This window comes from Eleginops maclovinus, chromosome 18, assembly GCF_036324505.1.
Source record: "Eleginops maclovinus isolate JMC-PN-2008 ecotype Puerto Natales chromosome 18, JC_Emac_rtc_rv5, whole genome shotgun sequence".
Taxonomy (NCBI): Eukaryota; Metazoa; Chordata; class Actinopteri; order Perciformes; family Eleginopidae; genus Eleginops; species Eleginops maclovinus.
Genome location: NC_086366.1, coordinates 14,538,686 through 14,562,186, shown reverse-complemented (window position 1 = coordinate 14,562,186; position 23,501 = coordinate 14,538,686). Strand labels below are relative to the sequence as shown.

Sequence of the window (23,501 nt, the reverse complement as noted above, 5' to 3'; positions counted from 1 at the left end):
AGCAGCAAAGTAATTGAGAAAAGAAAGGGGAAAATATCTAGATTCTACTGTAAAACCGATATTCTCAACTTCAATCAGAGAGGTGCAGTTCCTCAATATGACATTGAGTCATTCCTGAAGATTCTGCTGGTATTGATGATTCACTCAGTAATTTGAAATTGCACGAATGATCACAGAAACTTACACAGCAGTCAGGAGACTGACCCTGCTGACTGACCTGTTGAGTCAATACCAACATCATCTACAGCCTCCCATCACAATGATCTCTTTGTCGCGTCTCGGTCAACTGCCTTGTGTATGGTGTCCTGTCCCTAGAAACTGAAACTGACACAAGGCTAACTTAAGTACAGTTGCTACAGTTGCTTCAGTGCCAATGTGAAAGTGAAAAAAGGGTGAGAGAATAGTGAGAAGATCTAGCTTAACACCCATGCATGCAATTCCGCAATGTAGCACATGCAAACACAGAGCGTGCACATTTCGTTACCTACTGTTTGCAAATAATGGAAATAAGGTGGGAGGGAAAATGAAAGAATGTAGACCGGTTGGATAGGCGTGTTGATCGTACGGGAGCCTGGCAAACAACAAGCAAACTCTCTGCCAAGAAAGCACATGGCAAGTTGTGATGTTTTATTCCATGTTGTGGCGACACTCCAAAGTTGACTGAGAACATATATGTTGTCTATTAGACTCATTAAGACACACACAAAGCAAGGAGAAGCATGTGATCAATTATAATTAAAGTTAAATAAAGTCACAGTTTGGAGTCAATACAACATTTAGCCTTTCATTTTCACTCATAAGGAGTAATGTGTTATTTTTCTCACTGTTTGTTGCCACCATACCTTTGTCTGGGATCAAACATTTTCAACATTCCAGTTTAAAGGGGAAATCATATTGTAATTTTAAAAATGAGATATTAATTCAAACTTGCTCCAGCTTTTACTATGAGACAGATTAGCATCACTACTGGCCTTAGCTTTACACATTCACTAAGTTCATGTGCTGTTTATAAAAAAGTCTTTCTACTTGGAATCCCCCAGCTTTACAGTGTCCCTGAGCAGAGTTGTGAACACTTGTGAACACAAAGAAATAGTAATACTCGTTTTTGTTTCATCTTTCCTTTATCAGGAGAAGCCAAGAGACTGGACTTTTTCCAAATTCCCCAGCTATAAATCTTAAATCAACTAATCACATATATTAACACAGCACACTCAAAAGTCAACAAAATGGTTTAATTTGAGTTGCCTTTTTGATTCAGGTAGAGCGCCAGTCTAGTAATTCATGCCTATGTTTTTAATAATTGTTTCTAAGTGGACCCAATCCAAAATCACAAAACATGATTCAAATAAAGCTTTCTGCAGTAGTAATGTAGATGGCTATGGGTTGATGAGCGGGGATGACTGGCAGAGGAAAGTGGCAGGGTGGTATGGCAGGAAGAGGAAGCAGGGCTTTGATTGCCGGCAGACAGGAAGGAAAACAGGAACAGAGCACAGGAAACAGGCTAGCATTAACTTGGGTAACAAGGACATAACAAACATGATATGAGGTATAGATCAATTGTTTAGTATAAAATGTCAGAACATTTTGAAATATATATATATGTGCCAGTTCCTTGAGAGAAAAAATCCAACAAACCTCCCTTTTGAAGATTTGAACCAGTGAATCTTTGGCAGTTTTTCGTTATTATAGTCACCAGACTAATTGTTTTTTTGATTTGTGTATTCTTATCTATTCATGTCTATTTATTTCATAAGACAAAATATCCATTAGTCTTTTTGCTGCATGAAATACATAATTCAACACCAATGTTAAAGGGAATTGCATAAATATGTGAAACACAAGTCATACAGCACCAACATGTTTTTTGTAGACAAACCTTGTTTTAACCTGCGCATAAAGATGTCTAACGTTTCCTTTTCACGTACCCCTGTTTCTGTGTGTGTAATTTTTTGGCAGCTTCCACACATGCCTCACATCAGTGAGTGTCTAATGAAAAGAAGCCTGAAGCCCACCGACTTGAGAGATATGACGCTGGGACAGCTCCAGGTTATAGTCAATGACCTGCACTCCCAGATTGAGAGTGAGTTTACCACAAACACAGATACAACAAGTGACTGACCTCTACTTTCAATTGCAGATATGAGCAAATGGGGAAAAACATGTACATGCATACTGACCCCTACCTTTTATAAGTGGATGTGAAAGTAAATGTATCTATGTTAGTCAATTCATAGAATTGTACCAGTGCACAGCTTCCCCTCTGAGTATTTACTGTCACTGCACTGTACTGAGCATTGACCCTGCTTCTCAGGGATGAATAATCTTTCAGCTAACATTACACAGCTCCAAAATTCCCCAATGAGTCCAAAGTCATAAGCTGATTCTTACCTACATACAGACTTTCCCTTTAAAATGTATTTTGTGTACTTCATATTTTCTGGAAAGACAGAAACAATAGCTGAAAGGCATGTGATGTGAGAACAACCACATATGTGAGGTCTGACTGTCAATGATCATTATGGCTTTGTGAGTGTTTTTATCAACACGCAGTGGGAGATTCAAGGCAGTATAGTAGTGTTTCATGCAGATATAATAATAATAATAATAATAATAATAATAATAATAATAATAATAATAATAATAATAATAATAATAATAATAATAATAATAATAATAATAATAATAGAATGTATATAGTGCCTTTCTAGGTAGCCAAGGCAACTTTCCATTTTGTGAGGACAGACAGAAAACAATTGAACAAACCAAAACTTAGGACAAATAAAAGAATAGAAAAATAAAGTAAATAAAATAGAAAACAGAAATGGCAGTTGTGGTAGAAGAACGGGGGACTAAGATGAGTTAGTGGTCAAAGGCTTTAATGTCCATCTATTGATAAGCGTCACAGTAGTATGTTTAAAGTATTTCCATATTGTACATATACTTTCCTGCTTTTTCATTACGATAGGTCTGTAGACTGACGTAATGTTTATATTCTTCTTCATGTTATCTAACACTGCAGGTCTGAATGAGGAGCTTGTACAGTTGCTGCTGATTCGGGATGAACTACACATGGAGCAAGATGCCATGCTGGTTGACATAGAGGACCTCACCAGGTGATGAGGCATTTAATCAGGACCTTATTAAGCAGTAATGAAAATTGAAACAGCAAAAATATTTCGTCTCAATTTGAGTTAATCAGTAAGCAGAGTGGGCTAAAGGGGTGTGACACTACTTGAGGCTGTTTATCTGCTACCTATGAAACCACAAAAAGGCATAATTCACTTTTTTCCCACGCGGAGTCGTCGCCCTTAAAACCTGTGAGCACTTTCATGTGTGAAGTTTTTGCAGAATCCCTCCAACAAAAAGTAACTCAACCGAAAGTAAATAGTGCTTTATTTACAGATATTTTTTGCCGCAGATATAATGCACTTACTTTGTTTTTTAGGGGTTTTCTTTTGGGATTTATTCACAACAAAATGAATAAATACATCACCAGTCGTATCCTTTAAATAACTGTAAACATAATAACCTTTTCTCTCTTTTTCCAGGCATGCCGAGAGCCAACAGAAACATTTGGCTGAGAGGACCCTATCCAAATAAGATGCCAGTCCCTGCTCCACCCTTCCCCACCCTACCAAGCTAAGCTCCCGCTCCCAACCAGACTTTTCCCCTCTGGCCATTCCACCTCGGCCCCGTGTCGATCCAAACCCTGCCCGCTTTCCCAAGTATTTTGCTCCTTGCTGCTTCCCCATCTCCCCTTGTCTACCTTTCTGTCCAACCCACTGCAGCAGCAGCACCTGTGGTTTTCTCCCAGCGCTAAGGATGGAGGAGCTCTTCCTGGGAGAAAAAGGAAACTGATTGTGTGTTGTCATGGATTCTGTCCCCAGCTTCCTGTGCAGTGATCGGCCTTGCTTTGCTATTGTTTCTTTTTAACTTTCTACATTCGCCACTAAATTATAACTGTCAAATGCAACAATTGTGGGAAAAAATAAAATAATAGTGAAAAATTAAGTAGAAAGTCAGTCATGAGAAAAAAAAGAAACTAACTTCTTCAAGACCATTTTAAGTTGGACAGTAATTTTCAAGTATTTCAAAGTCGACCTGTTTTTATTCTGCACAAATGGTAGTTTTCAACTGAGAAATGTTTATTTGAAGGTGCTAAAAGAGTGTAAGGAAACATGCCTGCCTTGTAGTGGAGTTGTAGCTTTTGGTAACGTTCACTCTAATTGCTCTTCAACATTTTGTGAATGTTGATTTTCTGACACAAGTCATTTTAAATGAATAAGTGTGTTAATATCGTTTTCATCCTACTGTAATCAGAAACTTTATTTGAGGGAAGAAATGTTTATGTACAGATATGTAAAATAAAGAATAAACTTTGTTTCATATACATTGGTTTGTTGTGAAGTATGTTTAATTTAAGTTGCTGCCAGTCAGACTAATGAATTTGCCCTTTAAAAGGAGGTTCCTCTTTCTGATGAACATAGGAAGTGTAATAAGTGGTCGCAACTGCAGCGAGAATATAAAACAACGGCACATTACACACAGCATGACTCAACTCCCTTTTTTCGGTCTTACCTCTTCATGGCACTCTTGGTCTTTTACTCTCCCATCTGGGTTACTTTTAATACTCCATATTAATTTGGACAACCCCTTTAGAGTCATAATTAGGATTTTTTTCCTTTCACATGAAAAATGACAGCTTGTGCACTTACAATTGATGAATTGTCAGTTGGTGTTCAAGGAAAACATGTTATGAATGATGTCTTGAAGGTTAGGTACTGAATACAATGTTATTCTTTATGTAAAATATGAATAATGTATTTCTGAGAAATTCCTCCCACTCTACCGGTGGGTCCTCTGAGTGATCATAAACTGCATTTAAAGTCACTTTCAGTTTTTGAATGATTTGGTGCAGCAAGAAAAAGGCCAGGAAACTCCTTTACATCACTCACTGTCCACTATGGTTTCAGAGAGTGTCCTTTCTTAAGTATAAACCACAGTTCCCTATGAAAACTGGAACGGTAGTGTGACAAGCGAGGATGAAGTAAGTGTCTTTTCCCACAATGAGGGCATCACAACCTTGCAAGATGCAGTCATGAAAATATCAGTCTAAATGAAAGTTGAGTTTAATGTTCAGTGTGAGCTAAGCAAGGAAATCAAACGACCTTGTATTACATTCAATTTAAGATCCAACATGCTCTATTAATCAGACACATCTAAATGTATGAAAACCTACAAAACGTTTGTATGCCGTGTCGTTTTTTGACTCTATTTTTTAAACTTTTTTAATTACATTTTTCCACTTGTATTTATGATTTTTGTGATGAGTATTTAGGACATTTTTGGGGCCTGATATATTATGACTGTTTTTATGTTGTACCATTAATTTTTATACCATTCTTATGTCATACTAAACTATGATGTTTTCACATTTCGTTTTTATTAGACAAGCTACTATACTATGGCAGAGGAAAAGGCAAACAAACCCTCTGCTACACTGACTTTAACTGACCATACTGCAACATACCATCTTGTAAATGAAACACTGATTCTGATGAGACTGTGGTTACCTGCCCTTTAGTTTACTGGTACTATTAACTTCAATTATTGCTAAACAAAGTTCAAATTACTTTTATAAACTATGAATTATTCACATATACCTGGCAAAATATGCCTACATTTTCTCAGAAGACTAAAACAGCAAACAAGTCTGCTGCACTGATGTTTCAGGTTGAATAGTCAACAGAAAGGTCTTGTTTCTTTTTAATAAAGCTGTGACTTCATGACTTGATACAGAATCCGGTTGTCCAGTGAAGTACTACAATGTTTTGTAGTTATTGGGTCCCACAACGGTGCAGCTTTTAAAAAGAAATCAAAACCTATAAATGGGAAATGTAGAAAAATCCTATGAAAAGATGTGTATCCCATTTGTCCAGTGCAGTAGCGATGCATTGGCTTGTCTTGGACTCACTGGGTCACAGAAGCTACTAAACAGTAACAAGACTTAGAAATAAAGAAACTGCAGAATTTTGATAACACTAATCATATCTAATAGAAGAAGCACTAAATTTGAACAAAAAGAGATGTGTATTATTATTTTTTTAATTGTAGTAGGAGTCATTTCTGACGGTATTAGTTGTAGGAGGGATTTTGATTATTCATGTTTATATTAGTATTTTTATGTGATTCATATTTCTAGCCATGAAAATAGACTTTTATTGAGTCAAATTAGCTACAAATATAGATTGTAACGTGTAAGTATTATTGTGGAAAAGCCTTTTTCAACACAGAAGAGAGCCATTATACCCAGTGGATGATCCCATGTATTTTATTTATATTACCACAGAGATAGAGAGGAGACCCAGTAATGTCTTTATAAAGATCTAAAAAGAACAAAATCACGTACAGTTGCGTAACAGTTTCACATGTAAGACCGTAAATTGTCTTGTGTCTAAGATTAAACAGTTACATCACACTTCAGCTTACCCCCGGGAGATGCTTTCTCTTAGTGAGACATTTGAATCAAACAATGCAACTTCCCGTTTCTACTTTTTCAAATGTCTGATGAGAGTTCAAGGAGGAAATTACATATGACGTTTTGGTTTTCTTTTCCTCCTGCAGCGCTGTGTCAGGGAATCCCCCAGTTTATATGTATATAAACACAATCACATCAGAAGGCAGCAGCACACTTGAGACTGATTCACCTGACTTAAGCACAGTTATTTATCTGATCAGAAATATGGCATTTGGTAATTTCTGTAAGTCAGCAAGCCCGAAAAAAGACTTAACATATGAGAATATATTCCAAGTTTCTACTATTTGATCATGCTATTCTTTTGTAAACCGATAAGAGTCGTGTGTTGATGTTTATTATTCTCTTGCCATTCAGACTCCGCCAGCTGTTTGCTACTGCTGCTGACTTTGAGCTGGCGCACATCCACTGGACTCCCGCTGCGCACAGGTCTGAGCGCAGAAAAGAGTGCAGACTGCTCATTGATCTTTAGGGATCTCCTCCAGAATATCACAGGACTCCTCAGCAATGTGAGTACAATTGATGGTATCATATAGTTAATATGTTTCTTTCTGTTAGTCTTTCACACACTTCGTTACGCTTGTTTTATTTGACAGAGTGATTTGTGGCATCACATTACCACAAATACAACGGTGGTTAGCAGTCAAGCTGAGACAGTACTGGCCTGCGCACCCACTCTGACTCAGGTGAGCCTTGTTCAAATATCATTGATATACATTGTTAATAATCAAAATCATTATAACAAGTAAAAAACAACTTTTTCTTTGACTTACTCATGATATCTGTGTAAGGTGAAAAATAAAAATCCCAATGATTTGTATGTGTTTTTAAAATGTTTCTAAAATAGGATACACATATAAGGACATATTTTTAGAGACAGACTGACCCTCGTAATTTCAGTTCAGCTTTCACTGTGTTTTATTTTGACCAATTCATATAATCAAATGTATGGACCAATGAATCCTAAGGGAACCTAACTTAAAACAATTTGTTTATAGTTCAAATGTTTTTACTCCACAGAACTCAACCTGCATGAGGCAAAGAAATTCAACTTTCAATGAGGTATGCTTTTCTACACAATTATAATGTAGAAATCCAATGTTACTTAACTGAAGTTTTACAATTGTTATTTCTGCCATTTTAAACATAAGAATTCGATTTTTTTCCAATATACATTTAATCACTTATCCTCCTTACTTCGTTATAAAGCAGACTAATAATTAATGTGTCATTTTTTTACCTTTTTGACTTAACAGAGTGAATGTCTAATGAACATCATGAAGGACTTGGCCCACTATTCTGCTGTTATTCAGTCCTACATCAACTCAAAACTCAGAATGCGTGAAATGGAAGAACCACTTCTTAAGTCAACTCTGGAAATAATACAGAACCTGAGGAAGGTGCGTTAATCATGCATGTGTGGGAGAAAATCTCCTGCGGAATAACATTTTAAAGTCGCCTTAAACATATTTTCATTTTTACAGAGCTGCTCCCTGACGCCAAATGGAGAGAACAACATTCCAGAGGTATTTTTCTCTTCCTACTTCTTTGATAGTTCCTTATTTAATCTTCATTACCTACAGTATTGAAGAGGAAAACTGATACAAGACTAATTCTTGTTAACATTTTGCAATTACACGCTGAAACTTTTTCTTTTTTAATTTCATGTTGTTTACCTCTTTTCTGTCTATTAGAAGGTTCCTGCAAATATCTGGGTAGAAAACTCATTCGATAACCGACAGGAGATGCTTAAACTTCTGAGGGGCTTCAGGCTCCGAGCCATCACCATCAACAGAGCTTTGGGCTACATTTCCTCAGGACACCACAGGAAGTAAACATCCTGCAGCCTCATCCCTATCATTTGCAACTTCCACCCAAGTAGCCTTTTCACCACATAACAATATTTATTTAAATAATTTATTTATTATATTTATTTATTTATGTATTTATTTATTTGGTGGCCTGTGATGTTATATGTTATTTATTCTTAGTATTTTTTTTTTTACGAAGTACATAAAATGGAAGTGAATCTTTGCAAATAAAAACTGATGACATGTAAACAGAAAGTTGTATAGCTCGTTTTATTCAGTAAAAATCGCTGTGTTGCAATGAGTACAAACTCTTTGGAGTGACATGACAAACAGGTGCAAAAAGGACAGACTGTGTTGTTGGTAAGAGGTTTAAGGAAGCAATGGAATGTAAACAATGCTGCATGATAGGGGTAGACCCTAAATGACTTCACGATCCAAATGCCATTTCTGCAGCTTTTTCTTGAAAACAATATCAGAACTGTGACTTATGATGAGTGAATGTAAGTGAAATGTTTTCACAGGCAGCCTACGGTGCAGTTTATGTTCAAAGTTCTACACTTAGGACTTGAGCACTGGCAAAATGAAACATCAAAAAATATATATACACAAATTGCACCACTGTTATAGTTCAATTAGGCCCTGAATCCAAATGCTGGTGGTTAGTTTGTCTGTTCCCCACGGTGTACACTTTTGTAAAACACCAACAACAATTATACTGAACGAGATGTGCGTTCCAATCACAGGTTGGCAGGAATGTATTCATAATTCAAGTTAAACAGAAACATAATGAAAGACCTCTTCAACTCCTTTAGTTTTTTTTTAAGTTTCAGAGTAGTGAAAACAGACATTCACATACAAAACAGACTTAAAAAAATATATCACAGGTTTGGTAAAAAAAAATATATGTACAGGACAAATATGAAATGTATAAAAAATCAGTCCATGTGACTTGGACAGTCAGACAATCAAGTATGTGTGAGTAATATTTCTATAAAAAAACTCCCACAAACGTAATGTGGAAACAATATACACAGGTTGTACTTTTCCCATTTATTGCAGTTTCAACACTGCAGCACCTACATTTAAACACGTCACTGGCTACATAATTGGCTAATTACATCACAATGAACTCTACTATTCATTTTTGAAAACAAAGTTCTAGCTATAAACAAAGCTTTTGGTACAGCTTATCATTTCTGTATTCAATACAGAATCAAAGGACTACATTTTAACAAAAATAGGGGAAAAAGTCCATCCCCTTCCTTTAACTATGCTAACATGAAAACCTATCAATGAGTGTCATTTCTAGGAAATATCTTAAAGAGAAACACAAACAGAAGAGGTGAAGTTGGGTCCATACCCATACTCTGCTTTGTTGAATTCCTGATTGTATTTTCTACCTGATAATGGAGCAAAGGTATCCAACAGTCATTTTCTTTTCACTTAGCTGCTCTATTGTTCATCATGCCTGAAAAAGACAACAAAAGCAAAACACAATAAACTCAGTGTTGTTAGGTTTATTATTAGATGAATATGGACAACTGTCATTTCACAAGAGTCATTTTTGCTCCTGTGTCTATGGTTATCCATCATCATTATCTGAATTAGATGGTGTTCATCTCTTCAGTTTATTACCTTTCAGTGTCTGATGGACGTCATTTGGCAAGTCATCTAGTTCCACTAAACTCTTCAGCAGGTGATCTGCCGTGGCCTCTCCCGGCCGCCTTCTGCTCTTCCACTCCAGCAGCATCTTCAGCTTCTGCATGGTCATATCTTTCTCTGCTGCCTGGATGTCATCCAGGTCCTTGTAGTTCAGGTCCAGATAGATGGCCACTTGCTTCCACTCCTTCCCGAGCCGCTTGGCCACCTGCAGTAGCTGCTTCTCTGACATGTCCTGACCCGGAGTCATCGCTGGTTTCACTCCATCTGGAAAAAGACCCACAGGTACTTTATGTCAGTATAACCTCAGGGGAACATGTGCACCGGTAAATAGTTCAGGTGTGTAATGGTTTCAATTCATCTGACAGAGGAATAAAACAAAGTTTGTGCCTGAAGTAATTCCCAAATGAGTAAGTTACCTGACACGTCCTGCCACCGAGGCCTTTTACAGCCGGTTTCTTCTTCTGACGGGCTGCTGCTCCTATGTCTGCCTAGAAAAGCGATACATGATGTCAGTCAACATGTCATGATGGAAAACAAAAATGTAATTAAAAACAAAAGAAGCTTACTGATTGTCCTTTTTCTTGGCTTTCTTTCTGTGTTATCCACACAGTCACCTAAAAGGAGATAATAAAATTCATCACCGCTGTTGAGTAGAAACCAAATTACACTAATGCACACAAATATATATGGAGCCTAGTCAACAATGGTTGATTTGCAGATGCAACATCTTATTTTCTTTTAATGTCAGCTGCTTGAATACAAATATAAGTGATTGAAAAACTATAACTTTTAAACAGCTCCTAGTTTCTTCTTTTCACCAAACATATTCAGTGCGAGATTAATTGAGCAGGTACCTTCTCTGATGGTGGTGGACCATATAGTCTCCTCCGTGTTAATCTCTGTGAGAGACAATTTAAAGGGAGGAGGCTGCTCAAAGAAAGCTTCAAAGTAGCCCTTCATCTTTGTCACAGCAAGGGTGAATTTCAAATCCTGCCAAGAGACAAATACATTTATATTTATGTATCGAAACATAATTCAATTGTGATGTCTGTGTACTACTTTGTATTTTTGTGGGTTCAATAAATAAAATGCAATATGAATGTCAGCACAAGGGCACACACATAATAATATGAGAAAAGACACACCTGAGGCTTGATCTCTCCCTCTGGCTCACTCAGGAGACGATACGTCCCCTCGTCCAGTTTGCATGTGGGAGGCTTGTCTATTTTCATGTAGCGATTCTTGTAGCACCGCACCTGTTTGCCTATATCCTGTTTGACATAAGGAGAGCAGGAAGACAAAGTAACAGATAAGCCACGTCCTTGTAGTATGATGAGCAGGCTAAATGGTGATTAACATTTATTAATGGAAAAACTGAAGGTGTCTCAAAGGAAAAAACTTCCAAAGTTCGGCCTTGTTCAGTGATTAATGGATAGAGAAACTTAAAAATGTATCAATGGGAAAACATAAATTGTTATGGGTTACAATACATGAGGTATGATTATTCACCAGCTGAACCACCCAAACACACATGCTCACACAACAACCACTTCCTGAGTGACATCAACAGGATAGCATGACAAAGTTACTGAGCAATATTGTCAGAACTACGTGTTGAACTTACACACCAGTGGCATCAACACCAATCCAACATATGCCACTGGCATTTTGTACCTGGAAATAACGATGATGTATATGAGAAAGAGTTTGATATGGTCATTAACACCACATGTCAGGGTTGGGGAAACTGGACCCAAGTGCAGTAAATCAAGGGGAAGCAGGTAAGGGTCGAAAACAAAAGCGAGCTTTATTCAAAAGCTGTTGATGAAATCACGAATCAAGGGGAACACAGGACATGAAAAACCTAGCTTCAGACATGAAGGGCGACAGGAACAGGCAGGTAACATGGAAGGGATCAGGGAAGAAATGACGACGACCGAACGACAAACAAAAGGGAAACAGGGACTAAATACACATGGGTAATCACAAGACGAGAGACAGCTGGAAGGAGGAGGAGAAACACAGGGGCAACAGGTGAACACAATAACGCAATCAGGCACAGGAGGGAAACGCAGATAGGAAGTGAAGCTTAACATGACAGAAGTGGGGAAAATATTTCAAAATAAAACACACAACACAAGGACATGACAGATACGAAACAAGGATCATGACACCACAGAGTCACTTATCACTCACCAGATAAATGTATTACAAAAAAACAAAAAATCTGTGGCCTACGCTACTCAAGTGTTGAAACCAAATTAACAAGAAGTGAAAGTTACCGTATGTTTTGGCTCCGATTCTGTTCTCAATTTTCCGGACCCAATTTCATTGGAAAGAAATTTTGCTGGAGTTTTATCCAGTAAGCAGTTGTTATGATTGTCAGTCATGATTGACATTTTTAGGAAGACTCAGGTAATGGTTTGACAAATGGAATATTTATTGCTAAGGAAACAGCACAAAGAAATATGGGGGATTTTGTTCAGTTAGATTTTTACCTTTTGTGCTCTTGGGCTCTCCTAAATAAAAAAAACTGAATGTGCATTAGACCAACAAACTTGCTCATTTGCATCTTAAAAAAGTCGATCTTTACTGGTTTGATTTATATATGCATAATAAATGTGTAATATATCACTGCCTTAAGAAGCTGAGTAATATACAAGCTTGTATGTATTCAAACATCCTGTCGATATCCTTGTGTTTACTTTAGTCAGTATTGGAACTGCAGTCATTTATCACCGTACAGTCAAAGATATAGTATAGCAATGTCAGTTAAAAGCAACAACAAAAACAAAAGGTTAAGACATGAAGTAACAGTTTGAAGTGGAAACCTGCATCTACATGAAGTCTCTGAGAAATTTGAGCACATTTCTCAAACAGCTGTCATGATTTTATTTGTTTTAAAAATGCATCTTAAGACCGCTGACAATGACAGCTTAGACACCAAGTCACAAAAGGAGCAAGTGAACTCTATTTTTGAGAAGAAAAAAAACTATTCATCTAATGCTCACCTTGATATCAGATGAACTGTTGGTGGCCAGGTAGATGTGGAAGCTGTAATTGTTGTTGTTTTCACTTCCCACCTGCTTGTAGACCAGGACCACCCCATGGTGCTCTACAGACTGGCTCGTCTGAATGATGGGACCCACTGGAGACAGGGACGTCACGTTCCACTTAACATGGCTCCCTGAGTGGTCCATTGTCGGCTCAATGAGAGCACGCTTGTCCTTCATGTGCAGGACACTGAATGTCATCCCATGTTCTGGATCTGTGTGACATCAAATGGAAAAGACAAGGTATGATGTTTCACTTAGAGCAGCTTTGAATCATAGATAAAAGATTATTATACCCACTAAAATAAACTATTTTGTGTAAAGGTCTTCAAATAGGTCATAATTCATTTATCTGTACTCTATAATCAACTAAATGAGGACCTCCAGGCAAAATCTTGGAAACAATGTTTACTATTAACATGCATTATGGGCCATGGAGTCACCACAAGACCAGTGTTATGAATGATATCCTATACAGAAAACACAGGAGTGCTGTACTTCATTCTCACCAGCAAGGCAGACAGAGTGCGGGAATTGGATAGACCTGAGAGCAGAAGCATCCTTATTGACAGTGTCCACGTTAAAGATGGGTCCAGCAAATTTCCAGGAGTCTGGCAGGAACGCGCCAAACCTGGACCAGGAAAGGACTGAGTACCGCACAATGACCCGCTCCGATGCTTCAAACACCAGGCCAGTGAGCGAACACTCGTATGTGCCCTCTCCTTCCAGCTGCACCCTGAAAGATACAGAGTCAGAGATGATGTACATACAGAATCAATTCAAATGTGTACAGCAAGATCAGTGGTCATACTCACTGCAATTGTCCCTTAGAGATCCTCCTGGGGGTAACAAGCTCATTGCCATGGCTCTGTCAAACAGACAATTTGAGAACAATTGTTATATTGTGGTAAAGAGGAAAATAGATTGAAATGTTAACAAGAGGGAGGCCTACACAAGTTGCTCCCTTACAGTGGGGCAAAAAAGTATTTAGGCAGCCACCAATTGTGCAAGTTCTCCCATTTAAAAAGATGAGAGAGGCCTGTAATTTTTATCATAGGTATACCTCAACTATGAGAGACAAAATGAGAAAAAAAAATCCAGGAAATCACATTGTAGGATTTTTAATGAATTAATTGGTAAATTCCTCTGTAAAATAAGTATTTGGTCACCTACAAACAAGCAAGATTTCTGGCTCTCACAGACCTGTAACTTCTTCTTTAAGAGGCTCCTCTGTCCTCCACTCTTTACCTGTATTAATGGCACCTTTCTGAACTCGTTATCAGTATAAAAGACACCTGTCCACAACCTCAAACAGTCATACTCCAAACTCCACTATGGCCAAGGCCAAAGAGCTGTCAAAGGAGACCAGAGACAAAATTGTAGACCTGCACCAGGCTGGGAAAACTGAATCTGCAATAGGTAAGCAGCTTGGTGTGAAGAAATCAACTGTGGGAGCAATTATTAGAAAATGGAAGACCTACAAGGCCACTGCTAATCTCCCTCGATCTGGGGCTCCACGCAAGATCTCACCCCGTGGGGTCAAAATGATCACAAGAACGGTGAGCAAAAATCCCAGAACCACACGGGGGGACCTAGTGAATGACCTGCAGAGAGCTGGGACCAAAGTAACAGAGGCTACCATCAGTAACACACTACGCCGCCAGGGACTTAAATCCTGCAGTTCCAGACGTGTCCCCCTGCTTAAGCCAGTACATGTCCAGGCCTGTCTGAAGTTTGCTAGAGGGCATTTGGATGATCCAGAAGAGGATTGGGAGAATGTCATATGGTCAGATGAAACCAAAATAGAACTTTTTGGTAAAAACTCAAGTCGTCGTGTTTGGAGGAGAAAGAATGCAGAGTTGCATCCAAAGAACACCATACCTACTGTGAAGCATGGGGGTGGAAACATCATGCTTTGGGGCTGTTTTCTGCAAAGGGACCAGGACGACTGATCCGTGTAAAGGAAAGAATGAATGGGGCCATGTATCGTGAGATTTTGAGTGAAAACCTCCTTCCATCAGCAAGGGCACTGAAGATGAAGCGTGGCTGGGTCTTTCAGCATGACAATGATCCCAAACACACCGCCAGGGCAACGAAGGAGTGGCTTCGTAAGAAGCATTTCAAGGTCCTGGAGTGGCCTAGCCAGTCTCCAGATCTCAACCCCATAGAAAATCTTTGGAGGGAGTTGAAAGTCTGTGTTGCCCAGCGACAGCCCCAAAACATCACTGCTTTAGAGGAGATCTGCATGGAGGAATGGGCCAAAATACCAGCAACAGTGTGTGAAAACCTTGTGAAGACTTACAGAAAACGTTTGACCTCTGTCATTGCAAACAAAGGGTATATAACAAAGTATTGAGATGAACTTTTGTTATTGACCAAATACTTATTTTCCACAATCATTTGAAAATAAATTCTTTAAAAATCCTACAATGTGATTTCTGGATTTCTTTTCTCATTCTGTCTCTCATAGTTGAGGTATACCTATGATAAAAATTACAGGCCTCTCTCATCTTTTTAAATGGGAGAACTTGCACAATTGGTGGCTGACTAAATACTTTTTTGCCCCACTGTATATCATAAATATCTCAGGCAGACAGGACAATTAAGATCACCACATTTTGTCAGATAAACATCTGGTTTCTGAGCTCACCTGCTGGACAGCTTTGCATTTTACACAGCATGATTTGAAGTGACCCTCCTCTGCAAGGACATATGGCACAAAAAAAACTTGATGTTAACAGGGTGACACAATCTACAAAACATTTGTTGAACTGAGATATCAGTTACGATCTGCTTACCGTTCCCTTTTGTAACCTCTGTTTCAGGTCCAGGGATTGAATCTAAAGGGTGGAATAAGTTAACATATTAAAATCATGTGTCACAACATCAAAGCTTGTGTTACGTCTCCAGGAAACACCCTAAACAAACTTTTCAGATTGTGGGCAACTTTTTTTGGTTGAGAGCGAGGGTGGAGCACACATCAATTTTGTGTTCCAAGAAAGCCAGCAAAGCTTCACGTTTTATGGTGTAATTATGTAGTATTGCTGCCATTAAAATGTGATGCTGAGTTATGACTAGAGCCATTGCAACTATGACAACAAACTGACATGGCCATCTGGTTGTAAAAGACAAGAACATTGTAATTAAGTCTGACAAAGCAGGTTTTAATACCAGTTACATTCACCATTTTTTGACTCTTCCGCATTGGCCTCTTCATTGTCTGCAAAGAACATAAAGGAGATACATTTAGATATACATCATTTGTTTTATACCTTGTTAAATCCTTGCCGAAACAGATTTTGAAGGTTGATACCAGGATGTTGGTTCTTACCTTCCTCTTCTCCATTCTTTTCAGCACAGCCTTATGGTGAAAGAAAGGAGGATGACAAGAATTAATGAACAAGTTCAATCTTTTTTGCGACATGCAGCAAAGGCCGTAGATAGGATTTAAATGCAGATCGCTGCTAAGGGTTTAGCCTTCTTACATGGGACGCTTGACATTTAAAAGAAATTAACTTCTTTAATTTTCTTGCCGATATAGATCAGAATACCATAACTGTTTGTCTCTTTGTATGGTAAATGTGAAGCTACCAATAGTAGACAATTGGCTTAGCTTTAAACAAACACTGGAAACAGGAAACAACTAAACTGGCTCTGTTAAATGGTAACAATATCTCTAAAGCTGACTATTAAAATCATTATAGCTCATTGGGTCCTGAAACCTCCCTTGGTTGCCGAACAAGCTCTTGGTGATGATAAGACCAGAAGGCCCTGCTCATGCGCCAAAATACAGTACTACTTTAAAATCACAACATTTTGTTTTAAACCTTGGATTTTTGTACTTTTAAAACAACGGTATTAGCATGTTCATTAATGAACCTTACTGGGGCTGGTTTGTGAATTCTGTTAGCTTCTGATAGAGCCCTGCTAGTTTCCAATATGTTTATGCTAAGCTAAATTAACAATGTCCAACCTGTATCTTCACAGTTAATGTGCAGACATGAGTGATATTGATCTTCCTATCTTACTCTCCCTTCTGCAAAGTAATTTATGAAAATAAATAACTATTCATCAGAGGTATGATCTGTGAGGAGTCAAAGGCAGCCTCTCACCAGAATTCTCAGCCTCCTCCTCGTCCTCCTCTGAACTCTCCTCAGTGGATGTTTCTGTGTTGTCTATTGGATAAATAAAAGTGTAACACTTGTTAAAGATTGAATAATGAGTACAAGTAATTGATGTTTATGAGAGAAATACTTTGTGTGTGTGTGTGTGTGTGTGTGTGTGTGTGTGTGTGTGTGTGTGTGTGTGTTTACCTGAACTGCTGCCATCACTTTCTCTCAGGTTATCTGTAACAAATTAGTCATTATTTTAAAGTTAGTGACATCTAAACTAATTCAATAATGTGAAATTATGAGCAAAGGTCATTGTAAATTCCCATCTTATTAGTAATTATTACCATACATATTACCATATTATTAATACTTGTTGTTAACCAGATAGTCATCATCATCTTTATGGAAACTTTCAAAGGTTTGAAGTATCAATGACCCATTTCTGTGGTTATCATATTGCCCAGCAGTTAAGTTCATGGCTGACTTAGGTTTCAGAACTTGTAAACAAAAAAAAGTGTCATGATAATTTGACCTGAACAGGAAACGTAAAAAGAAAAACAGAACGTAATTATATTTAGACACAAATGTATCACTAACCATTTTCTACAGAGTAATCCATTACTATATAGGCGAAAAGGATATCTTTACTTGTCTACTTCTTTAATTTATCATGCATCGAACCCTCAAACTCAAGGAAAAAAATATTAGAATCCGAATGTATGTCAGAAAATGTGTAAAAGTACCAGGTTTTACTTTGTGTCACTGGGATTCTTCCTCTAACAGGTGCAACCCCATGCAGTGAGAAACCTCCACTTTGAGTGAATATCTATGTATGCATGCAGTGTGTTTTCATCCATATTACTCATCAAAAAGCCCTCAGCATTTCTGACTTAAACCACTAGCTTTTACATATCCATCACTCCTTAGCAGTTGAACTGTGGCACCCTGTGAAGAAGCCTGTGATAAGTGCCATGCGTTAACATTCTGGCACATTTATATAGATGGGTCCAGAGGAGCTGCTGCGTACTCTCTTCCCAGCAGCAGTGAATGCACCAGGCCATCTGGCGGAGTGCCTGGCCGCCTAATGGATGGAGCCTGTCCTCTCTAGCCCACAGAGTTTTATCTTAGACTAACAAGCAGATGCTGCCATCACTGCTCCACACGCAACACCTCCCTCATCAATCTCTCTCCTTCACTCGCCTCAATCTGTCTGCTTCACCTCTCACTGCACTCTCCCTCCTCCATTTCTCTCTAGTTGTCCTCGTATGCCTCCTATGGCCAATCTCTTTCTCTGCTGCTGCAGCAGCCTCATCTGAGCCAGCAGGCATCACTCTTCACTCCGACTGGACAAACAAGGTGGAGATGAAACACCACCACAGATACACACATGCTAACACAAACAAACACACACTATTTAGCAGTTTCAGAGGTTGGGATTGTTTCATGGGTGTTGTCTGCCATCTGCTGGTCAAAACAACATAGCAAAAACATTGTATAAAAAGGTTTATGTTTGGTGTACAGCAGTGGCTCAGTGGCTAACATTGTTATACACAATGTGCTTTAAAAGTTTTACATTTGTGAGAAATAAAGCACTTATATTTGACATGTTATCTGTATGGATATATATTTACTTGGCATCTGGCAATTAAAAGTCAGATCAATGGATTCATAATCATCAGCAGTTGCCAATGTATTACTGCTACAGGTTGTTATAAAATGGACATTTTTCATATAAATATTCTACCCTACTTTGGTAAAAAAAAAAAATGGAAAGATTGCAAAGCAAATGCTAAAGGAAAATCTGAAAAATATTTGGTGTACAGGTGTGCAGTGCACACCATATTTGGTGTACACTGCACACCTGTTCAGGATACAGCAAATGCAAAACTGTGGACACCAAAGATCATATGACCATGCATAAATCTTCCTACCCTTTAATGCAAATGTAATTGAAAGCAGGAAGGCCAAAGAGTGAGGTCAGAGAAATGTGGAAAGGGAAAGAAGAAAAAGCAGGAATACAAAAGATGAGATAGATAATAGATGGAAAAGTACAACATTTAATTAGTTAAAAAGAACCAGACATAGCCCAAATAATGTTAAAAAAAAAACAAAGACACTGACAGGTAGCTCTACGTCACAACGTGTGCTCTGTGAGAAAGCGAAACGAGAAAGAACAATGAAGGGGAGGGAAGGAATGCGATTATGTGCTGCGTACCTTTGTTTTTAAGCACGGGGACATCTCGGTCTCTGTAGGGCAGAGGAGATAACATTAAGACATGTTTAAATTACAGTCTGGGAGGATTTATAGGTAGACATTGACAGCTCTTAAAACCGTGCAGCTAAAGGCTCTTGCCAAATAAAAAAAAACAGGAAGTGCTTTCATCTTACTTTTTCACACAACCAGTCCTGTTGAAATATAGAGTCACCTTTCCACCCTAACTCCCACACTGACTCACTTTCAGAGTAGTGTTGATGCTTGAAAAGATACTGGCGGTTACTTTGCTAAGTAAACAAAACTGGTCTGGACAATTTTTCTGCATTCATTACTCAAATATAGCAATGGGATTGGCCAATTTATATTCAGAGTTAAACCTCTATTTGCTTTAAGTGGTATCATATTGTGTTGATTTGATCATAAGGTTTCATCTTAGTATCGATACTCCTTCTGCCTTTATCTGCACTGTACATTTGCTGCTGCATCGCTGGAAATATCCCCCTGCGGGAAGAATAAAGGACTTCTGGTTCTGATTATTATCTCTAAATACTTGATTCTAAGCACAATGTGATGATTAAATGTGATTTTGCATTCATTTGCCATATTGTTTTACACATGTATCAAAAGGATTTTTATCAAAAACATAACTTTAGTTTCACCCATATCACCCGGCCGCGCACAGCAGGCATGAATACCTGTTGCTCCTGACTTTTTAGCTCCCTAAATGTTTTGATATGTGCTCCAGTATCCATGAAGGTAGTATATCAACAAACTATGAGCCCAATCCATGTGCAATGGTTCAAAAGTTGTGTCTGACCAGATGACTGGTGCAACACGTTGATGCAGTCTGAGCTTCAACAACAGGAAACACGCCTGAGATCCTTCAGCGGGAAGACAGCCTGACCTACAAGAAGAACACGTTCACCACCAGCAGGCATGGAAAAGTGTAGCAAATGGGCGATCAAAAGAAAAATATGATCTATCAGGAAAAGGATTGTAGAGCCTGGACAAATTATTTTCTTTTATTAGGCGTCTGTTAACCCTGATAAGGCACAGTGTTTGTTTTCAAACATCTGACCAGGAAACAATGTTTTCTCCTACTCTTCAAGGTTAGCTCGCTCTCTCTACCAGATAGTCGTACCACAACAACAGCAAGGCTCATTAGTTGCCATGGTAATCTTCTCTTCCTATTAGCAATCTTTGCCTTCTTGAATCTCAGATGATTTCAGACAATAATTAAACTCCCTGCATAGGTTCTTAGGCTTTTTCTGCTTTCACTTGTGTCCATCTTACTCCCACACAATATGATAACACAGTGCTCTGCACTTGGTTGAAAGATAAAAGCCACAGCACGTTCATACTTCTTACAACTTGTGCAAACACAATGAAGAGAGAGGACATCTGTGTGCAGATAAACAAATGTCAGTTGGCTTCCATCTTCTACAAGAACAGTGCAACAAAAAAATATATATATATATATAATCTAATTGTGTTACTATTTCTTTTCGAATAAGTTATATGAAACTATTTAAATTACGCTGAACATAATTTCAGTAATGTTGTAAAAGTTATAACACAGTTTTGTGGTATTGTGAATTCAGGGACTTTCATAGCCCTCATCACTGGTTCAATGCTACCATGCAAACATGATAGCATTCACAGAGGACAATGAGTCATGATGAGTCATCAGTATAACCTGTCTGTGTTTGACAATACAGCTGGTAAAATTATGAATAACTATTAAAGAGATCGTATATAATAAAATATCATTTCAAATGGGACAGCATGTTGGCAAAAAAAAAAACGTGTCAAACATGGCGCATGTGTTTCATTGCATCATAAACCATTAATTCAAAACTGTAAGCAGGAAGTTATATTGGAGTATATTTGTGTAGTCCACTGTTACTGTATAAAAGGTTACATTTACTTACAAACATGGATATGTTTTCTCTCTTATAATACCGATTGTCCAGTGTATTTACAACGTCTAAACTGTTACAGTAATCGGTATAAAACCTTATAAATGTATTGCTTTACAACTTCATCTTTTGTTGTTATCAATTGCCCTCAAATCACCTCCTATAATAGCATGATACATTGTTATGTTGAGTCATAACAATGAGCAACACAAAAGCGTGCAGCGCAAAGAGTCACTAACAACGACTCTCCTGTCACTCCCTCTTTGAACATACATTAAATTACACGAGTATATAACGCAGAGGAATTTATTTGTTTGTGTGTTTAAATGCACGAACATATGAGCTCAACAGACAGCAACAAAAGACTTCACTTCCTGGGTTGAAGGAACACGATTTAAGCGCGCATCCTCTGCATGCATAATGTTTGAACAACAAGCGATGAAACACGAACACTGTTGTAAAGCCAAAAGTAGAAACCTGTCTGTTAAAAGATCACACAAGTCTTACCCGTCTTCCAGGTGACAAGCCTCTCCGCAGCTTGCCATCTCCGCCACCATCCTCTCTGTGTAACCAGACCCCGTTACACTTTCTGTTTACACAGCGTGCAGCCGCTGCGCATTAAAGCACATGAAACGCAATATGATCCTATCATCGGCTATCAGTGTCTTGTTAAAGCGCAGGACAGTAATTGGCGGTAATGGTCATCGGAGCCCTCGTGGCTGAACTGCTTCTTCATATCACTTGATCCTTTGGGTGCAGCATCCAAAAGCAAAGCATCTAGATTCGACCGAAAAAAATAAAGACAGCAACGGTTTTGCTGAGTTTTTGTAGATGTATTTGTTTCCTGATACAAACACGGTGCTTTTGTGCAAGCAATAAATCAACACTGATGTTCACATCATGACGTTCATAACTGCGCTTTTCACAGTGCAATGCGCAGCTGTCCAGACCAGCCGTAGCTGCGCAGTTGGAGCGCAGTGCACGGAAGAGCAACACAGAAGGCAGCATGTGGGCGGGGTGCAAAATCCCGCCTTTATCACGGGCTTTGTAAAGTCATATTGATGATTTACAGCCTGACTTTTACTAGACACCAAGAATAAAGAAGTCCCTGGTCGAGTATAAGGAGATGTTTGCTGTTGCATTAAATTCAAGATTGAAATTAGCTGCATGTTTAGCCCTGTTGTTTGTGAAATGATTACAGAGAATAAAGGAAACATTTTAGACCCGGTATATAATCATCGTTTTGCATTACTTTGCACACCAACGTTTAACCACAGGGTTTATCCTAAAAGCAAATACGCTATCCCAGTAAAATAAAGTATAGAAAAACTAGAAAGAGAGTTGCAAAACAATAAGCAATTAAGTTATTGGGTTTCCCCAGCTTAAAAATAAGATGTCTGTTTTTATCTGAGGCATATTTTTTAGTTCAGAGCGGCAGTAAGCAATTCACAATACAACTAGGTCACTGAAAGCGGGAAAACCTAAAACAGATTACAGAACTGCATTACCCAGCAGACACCAGCAGATGTCACATCAGACAACACAATAAGTAGCAGAACCCAACAGAAAAAAACATGCCGCATCAAATGATCTTGCACCGGAAGACCGATTCAAACTAGATTCATGATTTTGGTGTTAGTCTAATAAGAGCTTCAACATATAATAAAGTTGAAGTAAAAATATTAAAGTGTCCATCCAAGGCCTTAGCTTACTGTCCATCAGAGAGAGAGGAGAGGAAGAGGAAGAGGGAGAGGGAGAGGGAGAGGGAGAGGGAGAGGGAGAGAGAGAGAGAGAGAGAGAGAGAGAGAGAGAGAGAGAGAGAGAGAGAGAGAGCTTTGAAATGTTAGAAATGTCCAGTGGGAGAAATTAGTGAAGGATCAAGGGCTTTCCAATTGATTTTCCACACATCGATCTTTTCTTTTTCCCCCATCTCGATTTGCTCGTCCAACTTTCACGAATATCTGTGTAGTAAATGAGGGAGGAGAAAGAGACAGATGCACCAGACTTACAGCGACATTATCCAAGTCTCAGAGTCTAAAGGGAGAGATCATTTCCTTGGTGCAAGGAGAGACACCAACACATTAAGTTCAGTGGCGAGACGATACCACCAATACCTCAGGAAATAAGAGAGGAGATAAAGTGAGAGAAGTGGAGGGAAATGGAAAATAGAGAGAAATGGACTAAGAAGGTCAGG

The 23,501-nt window shown here is 38.4% G+C and overlaps 3 protein-coding genes across 3 annotated transcripts in view; 2 read left to right on the top strand and 1 right to left on the bottom strand.

Moving 5' to 3' along the window:
- schip1 (schwannomin interacting protein 1) overlaps nt 1-4,390 on the top strand; it is a 182,317-nt gene extending 177,927 nt beyond the window's left edge. Inside the window, exons 13-15 of the mRNA XM_063906737.1 lie at nt 1,957-2,080; nt 3,020-3,113; nt 3,549-4,390. Coding sequence (XP_063762807.1) covers nt 1,957-2,080; nt 3,020-3,113; nt 3,549-3,600 — 270 coding nt within the window. The 3' untranslated portion in view covers nt 3,601-4,390. The remainder of the gene's footprint in view (nt 1-1,956; nt 2,081-3,019; nt 3,114-3,548) is intronic.
- A 2,316-nt stretch (nt 4,391-6,706) lies between these two features.
- On the top strand, nt 6,707-8,595 carry il12a (interleukin 12a). The gene is made up of 7 exons (XM_063906739.1): nt 6,707-6,761; nt 6,893-7,044; nt 7,132-7,221; nt 7,556-7,597; nt 7,792-7,935; nt 8,020-8,061; nt 8,230-8,595. Exons 1-7 carry the CDS (start codon nt 6,743-6,745, stop codon nt 8,368-8,370), a joined length of 630 nt encoding a protein of 209 aa, XP_063762809.1. The 5' UTR covers nt 6,707-6,742; the 3' UTR covers nt 8,371-8,595.
- Nucleotides 8,596-8,597: 2 nt separating this feature from the next.
- On the bottom strand, nt 8,598-22,230 carry si:dkeyp-97b10.3 (uncharacterized). The gene is made up of 17 exons (XM_063906738.1): nt 21,815-22,230; nt 19,389-19,420; nt 17,375-17,407; nt 17,174-17,236; nt 16,393-16,422; nt 16,246-16,281; nt 15,860-15,901; nt 15,712-15,761; nt 13,877-13,929; nt 13,571-13,797; nt 13,020-13,276; nt 11,154-11,279; nt 10,863-10,998; nt 10,575-10,622; nt 10,425-10,496; nt 9,982-10,272; nt 8,598-9,814 (listed from the first exon to the last, which is right to left on the bottom strand). Exons 1-17 carry the CDS (start codon nt 21,862-21,864, stop codon nt 9,786-9,788), a joined length of 1,575 nt encoding a protein of 524 aa, XP_063762808.1. The 5' UTR covers nt 21,865-22,230; the 3' UTR covers nt 8,598-9,785.
- Between the last annotated feature and the right edge of the window lie 1,271 nt (nt 22,231-23,501).